At 35.5% G+C, this 9450-nt stretch overlaps 1 protein-coding gene across 1 annotated transcript in view; it reads right to left on the bottom strand.

Moving 5' to 3' along the window:
* Positions 1-591: 591 nt before the first annotated feature.
* Positions 592-9450, bottom strand: part of LOC128894818 (titin-like) — a gene marked incomplete at its 5' end in the record, with an annotated part of 62998 nt that continues 54139 nt past the window's right edge. The window contains 5 exons of the mRNA XM_054156831.1: positions 592-2754; positions 4104-4409; positions 4485-4682; positions 5267-5371; positions 6286-6436. Coding sequence (XP_054012806.1) covers positions 2552-2754; positions 4104-4409; positions 4485-4682; positions 5267-5371; positions 6286-6436 — 963 coding nt within the window. The remainder of the gene's footprint in view (positions 2755-4103; positions 4410-4484; positions 4683-5266; positions 5372-6285; positions 6437-9450) is intronic.

The following is a 9450-nucleotide window of genomic DNA, read 5'->3' on the forward strand; positions in this document are numbered from 1 at the left end:
AGGGGTAAACAGTCCGTTAAGGATTACCCAATAAAAAAGTATTTCAATTCAATTCAATTAGTTCGGTTTATTCGCCACTAGATGGATATTCAATTGAGCGTAAATACCCGGGAAACACAAGAGAAACTGTGATAGTTTAAAAGTTTAAAAATGAAGACTAGTTACTCAATATATGAATAGCAATCCCGAGTAAATAGATCTTCTATTAAATCGATTGTTTTCGAAAAGAGAATTGTTGAATATCCTTAAGTCATCAATACATATTTTTTCGTTAAAAATTTTGTTTTACGCCTAGAAACTTTGAATCGCGCTTTCCTGATGATTGACTAATTGCTTGCTATTAAAAGACAATTCTCACAAATACGGCTATTATAAAAATTACCACCTTTAAAAACTACAATTGTGAAGAGTTGAATTTGAAAATATATTTCACAAGGATAGTAATGTGAATTGTTTACAAAAGAAGGTAGAATATTAATTGTTACGAAAATCTTATCGATTTTCTGCCCATTGAAGTAGTATTCACATTTTGAGGATAAGTGTTAAGGTCTTTCAATAATCAGGTCCGTTTAATAAAGAAACACCAAACCATACGATTTGCAATAATTTAATTCGCAAAATGTCTTACTGTATATAACGTGAAGTATGCGACGCGTCGTTGGTGAAATGGTTTGATGGTGTTTTTGCATCTATATTTTGCACGTCTCGCGACACCAACCGCGCGTGGCATTTCTTCGTTGTGTAATTCTAGTCTTTATCGACCAGTCGCATCAACGTCGGCACCGATACCGACGGCAATTTATTAAGAATTATCATAACGGTAATGGTAACAAGTAACAATAAAATATACATTATTACAATTACGAATAAATACTAAAAGTAATCCTCGCAAACTCGGGTGTGTAACTGAGCGCTGCTTTCCGTTCGCGATAATATAAATACAAAGGACATCTGTGACATTGGGGAGGAATATAGGTGGATATGGTTTCAAGGGGTTTTTGTGAGGGGGATACGTATATCCTTAGTCGTTCTTAAATCACTTCATTGCGCAAGGTACTCGATTTACCAGCGATCGATTATCACATTCTCCGAGAGTCTCGGGGGTTGATGAGGTTTCCTTAGCTCGATCAGAGCATTCTTTGTATGAAAAGGAATCTCGAGGAAGTTAGGACGATTCTTTCTTACATTCGCGTAACTGGAAATTCGCCCGAACGACGGGTCGATTCGATTCACCTTTTTTCTTATCAATGAACGTCTCGTTAAATTTTAATGCAGTCTTGAAACAAAGAAACGGTATACTGAAAGCTTTACGATGGGTTTTAATAAATCTTTAAGGCTTTTGTTTATTTAAATATTAATATTAAGATAAAATGTGTATTTCAAAAGAAATCATCGTAAAGACTTTCGATACAGGTGTAATTTAGAGCAATGATATAGTCTGATGCAGGCATGAGTTTATTTTTCATTAGTATATTATTCTTTCACACGATTGGGTCCTCTTTGGTAAAATCCTGAAATAAGTGTACCACCGATCTAATGAAATTAATAAAATTAATAATATTAATAAAATTGATGTTACTTTTATAATAATATTTTATCGAAGAGAATTCAAACATGAGGTCAATTAAAAACACACGCATGTACCAGACTATTCTATTGTCTTAAATTGGACCTGCAAGCGTCCATGTTAGAAATTTTTATACTATTTCTTGGTTTCTTTGAAGAAAACGAACATGGCGATGTATCCTGTCTATTCGACTCGAATTTCCAACGACACGACTACGAAGAGACGGCGTATATTTTGGGAACCGGAAGAGCTAAACGGCACCCTTCGGTTCCCCGTATCAATTCCAAGTATGCGTGAGGAAGTCTTGGTCCGTTGAAAGAAAAAAAAAAAGAAAAAATACATTACTCTACGCTGACTAGATTCTACACCCATCCAGTATCGATTCTTAGTTTAAATCTAGCCGCTACACGTTCGATTCTAGGGAGGAACAATTCAACGATACATCGTTCTTTGTTTCTAATACGATGAAACATCGAAAATCGTACATATCAGAAGTCGTTACCTAACTGTATACAAACTTCGTGGAAGAAGAAAATCGTATAAATACACCCGATTCGAATTCTCTTTGGAAAATAGACAGATTTTGTTTCTATATCGTATGAAATTGATCATTGAAACTGCTCTACTGTTTCCATAATTCATTTTCTTTCGTGTCTTATGACTTAAGTTTCTTATGGTTCTCGGTAGGAGGGAGAACGAACAGGTTCGTTTCCTAATCTCTTCACCATATATCTCTTTATCGTGTAGTAAAAACTTCGTGAAAGAAAAAATTCGTATAAATACACCTGATTCGAATTCTCTTTAGAGAAAAAGAAAGATTTATGTTCCGTATCGTACGAAATTGGTAATTAATTCTGTGCCCCACTGTTTTCTAAGTTTTTTCTTTCTTGGTATCTTATGAGTTAAATTTCTTATGGTCCTTGATAAGAAGGAGAACAAACGGGTTCGTTTCCCACTTTCTCCACAATAAAATCGTAAAAATGCTTATTCGAAGAGCTTCTTAGCATAGTGCCAAATGCGGAAGAAGTATTCGTCTTGTCTGAGAAGTCTCGCCCTTGCGTACGAGTGAATGTCGGCGTCCATGTTGTGTTCCCGAAGCCATGAACTCGTGTTTTCTGTACTGAAGCTCAGCGATGCAGTTTCACCTTTCTCCGTGGCTTCCGCAATTGGTTCCACTACCGACAGTTCTGGAAAATAAGACAAATTTAGAGTTCGGAACTTCTCTAACAAACGTAAAATACGTTGATTACTTCAGTAGAGCCTTAGTAAATAAACTGCTGATAAAATATATTCTTTAATGAAACACAAACTAAATATAGAAAAACAAGTGATATTCATTAATAGATTAGTGACATTATATAGATATTCATTCTGATTGAGAGTGTTTAGTTACTTATGAATGAGGGTATATGTATACTAAATCGTTTGCTTTCCTAGGTCTGTGCTGTGTAAGGAATTTGCTAATGACATTTGGTATATTGTAGTTATGTGAAATTAGGAGTTGTTTCAGTTATCATATTTCTAGCTTCGCAATTGTTAAACAAATACAAGCCCTTTAAGGGGGTATCCTGAATTAGGAGGGCTAAAAAAAGCTATTTTTCGTGAATTTTTTTAGGATGGAAAAAAATAATTAATTCTATCGAACTTTTTATCCTATTTTCGTGCATATTTGAGTAGTCTGTACAACATTTTTTCAAGAAGAAATATACAAATTGAGTCGACTGCGAAGCACATTGAGGTGTAGACCACCTCACAATTAAAACCTCCTATCGACGGGAAAGATGCAGATCGTAATTTTGGTTTGACACCAAAAAACCAAAAGAAATTTTCATTTTCATACATTTTTCTTCTATGTGAACTAAGAAAATTCATACAAAAAAAATTTTAAACCACTTTTTTATCAGGTTAAAGTGATTTTTTCACCTAAAGAACTCGTTCTTTTCATCAAACTTGCAGTAATTTCACATTTCACCATTTTTGCGGGTTTTTCTTAGTTCACATAGAAGAAAAATGTATGAAAATGAAAAGTTCTTTTGGTTTTTTTGTGTCAAACCAAAATTACGACCTGTATCTTTTCTGCCGATAGGAGGTTTCAATTGTGAATGTCAATGTGCGTTACAGTCGACTCAAATATGCATGAAAATAGAATAAAAAGATCGATGGAATTAATTATTTTTTTAATTCTAAAAAAATTCACGAAAAACAGCTTGTTTTAGACCTCCTAATTCAGGATACCCCCTTTAAGTCTGCTGCAAATGGTATCAATTAGTATGAAAACTGCCTTCGATAGTGAATGTCTAATTCTAGGATTATTATAGGTACAGTCTGTTTCATTCTTTGTTTTATCACAATTTTACTTGCTTGAAAAAATAATTTTGATAACAAAAGTAACAAAAATATTGTCGTTTTTCGAATTAGATTACTAAATTAAGTTTCAAAAAATTTGAAAATTCTTTGGTTGAATTATAATATGACTATAGTTTGGCGCAGTTACAGTGTAATTCAAATACGGCGATATAATGCAGAGAGATCGTACCAGAAACTGGTACAATGTTGAATGGTTCGTCGGATTCCAAAGGATCGCTGAAGCCGATTTCGTTCCTGGCAAAGATTCTGATCAGGTACATGTGGTTCTCCTGGAGGTCTCTGATGTTAAGTTTCTGGACGTCTGCGTTCACGCGACCTACTTCCATCCACATCGTCTTCTTGGCGTCCCTAATGGCGATTTTGTAGCCCTCTAATGGCGCCCCGCCATCGGACTCTGGTCTGCCCCAGGAAATCACCACTGTGTTGCCTGCGATCTGTCTGATTTCCAATGGTGCCGTGGGTGGTGAGGGTACAGCTGTAAAAGAAAATTTCACAATTTTAAATATAAAATTAGAGAACAAATTTGAATGCCCTTAGACTGGTTACTCACTAGCATGTGTTTTTAACGTTACTGGTTCCGAATTTGTCGGTGTACTGAGCCCAACGTTGTTCTCAGCGAAGATTCTGAAGAGAAATTCGCTTTCTTTTAAGTTCTCAACGCAATACTGAAGCGTCGTGGCGTCCAAAGTGACGACTTTCGTCCATCTTGCTCCCTTTCCAATTAGTGGTCTCTTCTCGATCACGTATCCTGTTAAAAGTCGAAATATGTTTAGTTATTTGGTCGTAGTAGTAAGATGTAGAAATTCTTGACTAGATGCATAACCAGGCTTCAGAGGTTTAATTTTCTTTAATTTTAAGTACCCCCAAAGATTAGATGAAAAGGTATGGTAGAACATTAATTACTGCAGGAAGAGAGGGTTGAAAATTCTTGCAATGAACGAAGCATCATGCAATAATCAAGGATCTACTGTATCTATTGCATTTATGAATATTGAATCAAAGTGTACGTAGTCTAAAAGTGACTGAGATTGATATTTATCTTTATTATGATACGTTTATAATTAGAATATGCTATTTCATCATGTTGGTATATGACAAAGAGTTGGTCGTTATAATTAATTATAGGCATTGTATTATATTCCACTTGTTAAGCCAAGGAACAAATGCCTACCTTCCTTTTTAACGAATTTCATTTTACTATATTTAAACTATGGGTAGAGTCGATTTAATATTGATATAAATATGATAGCTGAGAAGGGGACGACTGAAAGACAAAATATTTTTGGAAACTTCGATACATATATAGAAAAGTTCCTTTTTCGTTTAAATCACCTGTGAGTTCGGTGCCTCCTGTGCTAGCCGGCGGTGACCAACTGAGAGTTACACTCTTGCTGGTAACGTTCGTCACCTGTACGTGTTGAGGACTCGATGGTGGTGCTGAAATTGATTTGAGATAGTTATACGAGAGAAAGGGGACAGGTTTAATATTTAATAAGCAGGGTACGCCAAGATCATGGCACTCACTTTTGCTGACGATCATTTTCGTCGATGGGAATATGCCTAGCAGAGCGTACATGCTGGTTTCGGTGAGCTTTGTTATTTCTGAGAGATAGCGAAAGCATTAAATAAGCGAAGCTTTAAAAATGCAGAGTATATTATAGAGAAGAAAATAATATCGATAAAATGATGAAGCATTAGGTACAAATTGGTTTATCCTTCAGTGATGTGTCTGTCATTTTATATATACAAATGACGTTGTTAGTTAAAAAATTGTATCAATGTAAGAATCAAGCGTATTCATTCATCAAAGTGTGGCTAATATTTTTGATCCTGTGATAATAAAGAATACACTCAATTCTTGGGCAATTTTGGAGATCTCATTTGAATCTACACATTTCTAGAATATTTATAACTTATTTTGCTTTATTTAATTATTAATTTCCGCTTAATTAAATTATAGGTACTTTGCAGGCATGTGCAGGCGTTCCATTAAAAATATAGTAATATAGTATACTTTACTATGGTAAATACTGTTATGGAGTCATATGACACAGAAATTTAAAATTAATTATAATTTTCTTAACATGCAACTCAGACAATTCTTCCATTCTATTTATCTAACCTTGATTAAATAATATAAATATACTTCAAAAGTCATCATAGGGTTAAATGGAAAAGATCTCACAACGTCATTTGAGAGTTTAAAGAAAATGAATTACAGTACAGAATTATTAAAATTCCTCTACCATTATTAGCTTTCATGCTAAATTTGGTCATAATGAAATTTTTAAAATTCAGCACGTGAGAAATTAATAGCATAGTTTGAAATGCAAGTAGCTTTATTTGCTTACTGATTCGTTTGCCAGGTGCAATCGATTCTTCTGCTATATACGGTGGTCCAGTTCCAACACTGTTCTTTGCTGTTATTTTGAAGTTGTACGGAACGTCTGTCTTCAAGTCTGACACGATGAAGTTGGTTACTTCGTGTTTGGTGCTGCCGATCTATAAACGTTATATTAATATAAGTACTTTCAATTCTTTTCTCGAAATTATTGACTATAAATTATAAAATCCAAGGGTTTGTTACAAGGCCACAGAAAATATTGCGTATTTTAATTAGTTTTCTTCTTGTTATTCTTAAATCGCCTATTAAACTAATTTTAGTAATTATTATGTTATGTTACTTCAATTTAATATTGATTAGTATTTCTGATAACCTATATGAGATTTGAAAAATGAACGACTAGGAAGGAGACTGTTCTGTTTCACTCAAAGTCGCTCAACCGTCTTGATCTTTCGAGAACCTGCCGTTAGCCAAATAGCGACGAATCAGCTGTTCCGAAAAATCAATATATCGATTGGATGTGGACACGGCTAATCAGACAAAGACAGAATTAATATATTTTTCGTTTCACTCATGTTGAATTTATTTGTCTTGACCCATTGACAGAGTTCCCCGCATACTTGAGTGCAATTCACTCGATTTTCTCCTCTTTCCCCAAGAGGGGTCAACGAAATAATCGAATTGAGCTGCAGTTTTTCAGTTTTTCATAGATCTTAGACCGAAAACGATCGAGCTTATCAGACACGGTTCTAATCAAAAAGTGTTCGTATTAAGGTAAACAGACGCGATATCAGACACAGTTCTGAATTAAAATCACATATCAATTGGTTGTTAGAATCCTTAATATTCGGCTTATTCTGATTGTACAGCAATCAACGTAAGATTGATTGATTGAGGTCGATCATCGAGACTTCGTCAACCATCTTCGTTTTCCATAATCAATCAGTCGAATGATGCCGAATAATTTTTGGATTCAGCCAATTGATATATCGAATTACGAGTGATTGGTAGAATAGAGTTCAACACGGAACTCATCCAATCATTTAGCGTACTCGACGTGCGTTGGTCGAAAAAGAGTCGTAATATCGAGACTCAACCAACGATATCGAAATTCATATAACAAGAAAAACGACGCGTCTAGGGCAGGAATTGTCAGATGCAGCCCTACCGATGAGTCTACTGACAATTCCGAGACGAAACGCACGCACTCCGTAAATTCGATCCATTTGAATCAATCACTCGATATTAATTTGGCGAGTGATAATCCGATTGTTTGTATTCTTTAAACAAATTTTAGAAGTAATTTTAGAAGCAACAGAGACTAATCTTTTAAATTAACAAATACGAGACCGTATTAATATTATATTTTGCATTTGTTTTTATCGTTCATCATTAACAATACTCATTATTTAAACAATGATGGGGAATATGATTTTGCCGTGACATAAATGTTTCACGAATTATTTTCACGAAAATTATTCAACGAGCCTTCGAAACGACCGTTACGCGGTTGTTGTTCGTCCTTCCCCTTCTCTACTTTCGGAGGCACAAACGAGCCGCGACCCTCGACCGACACAGGTACACGAGGAGTGACAGCTCATTCTTCGACGATCCTTCGGTCGCGGTCGGTATGGATCTCGCGATCGCGCGTCCACGTTTCGCGTCCCTCCTATTTGCAATTTCCCTTAGTTATCGTAGCTTGGTATTGGTTGTGGGTATCTTAGTTTAGTTTGGTTAGTTTTAAGGCATGCGTGTACGAGTCTATCCTCTGCCAAATAATTACTAATCATTTGTTCAGTTATTTTGTTTGTTCGTAAGTCCATATTGGACTTGCAACTCCGTTCTTCACTTTGGTCACTATTACTTCATGTCATAAGTGTAGTAGCCAACTGTGTGAATGGCCAGAGATCAGTTGCCGTCTTCTAGTGCGCCTGATTCGAGAGAAAGACTAATCGACGGCTCCGAGGAATCTTCTACTCTCTGCACACGTCAGACGAAGTCCAGGTTCTCGGCGCGGCGCAGTAAGTCCCAAAAGTGCAGTGAGACGGATGCAAGTCGGGTCCTGGACTCCTGACGATGTGCAAGGAGTAGAACTCCGTCTCAGACTCTACTACCGTAAGACATACCTGGTGTCGCGAGGGTCAGGCGCCCCGACGCGGTGCTATCTACGTCGTACACTGTACCCTAGTAGCATTTATGGTTGACCAACGGTTTCCAATAGTTGGGATATAGTTAGTGCTTTTGCCTACAAATGCCCAAATAAGGGTCTACGTTAAAAGGATTATGACATTTTCCTACAATTACCCAATGTTGAGCCAACAATTACTATAGTTGGTTAATTAACAAGAAACTTGCAACAATAATACTATGTCGGACCAACCAAAGCATCCCAACGCTTAAACGTTGTCCTTAGACGTTGTGGAAATCTTGTTACAAACAAGAACATGTTGTTATATTCTAAAATGAGTTTTTCTCTATTGTTATTTATGAATAATAGCCATTATAGTTGGGCCATAGTTGGCTCACTGAAATTTTGTTATGTACAGTATATTGAACTTTATTAGTTGATTATTCATCAAATTTGTCTACTTTAATTTTTACTTTAATTAAAGCAAAAATGAAAACAAATGAAAAGCTTTGTTGCCGGCACAACGACGGGGCAAGTCTTTCGACTCTTGTTTTATTGAAATGTAGTAGAGCCAATTGTCTGCCTACTGTTGGTTTATTGTACCTAGTCAGGAGTTGGCCTTACGGAAAGAAATTTTCAGTTGACTCTTTATATTGAAAGTAACGTGGGGCCTATATTGGGTGTGATTGTTGGCTCAGTTGAAGATAAAATAATTTTTTGGAAAGAAAATTTAACTGACTTCAAAAAAGTTACAGTGAAATGTATGAAATAATTTCTAGTTAATTTGTATGAATACGCACTAGCTCTAAATATAATTGCTTAAAAGTATGAGAAAATGCAGTGAAAAGTGCGAAATAATTTCTATTTAAACGGCAATGTTATTCACCATCGTTTGATGAATTTGGTTGAATTATTAAATACATCATATTAAATGCAATGCACATTTTTCGGAGGCGGCGCAAAATTTAAAATTAAGTATATTCAAAATTGCCAAACTTGGTTTAACTTTCTGTCGGACAAACAAAAAATATGGTCTTTAATTAT

The sequence above is a fragment of the Hylaeus anthracinus genome, unplaced genomic scaffold (assembly GCF_026225885.1).
Source record: "Hylaeus anthracinus isolate JK02 unplaced genomic scaffold, UHH_iyHylAnth1.0_haploid 4, whole genome shotgun sequence".
Lineage (NCBI taxonomy): Eukaryota > Metazoa > Arthropoda > Insecta > Hymenoptera > Colletidae > Hylaeus > Hylaeus anthracinus.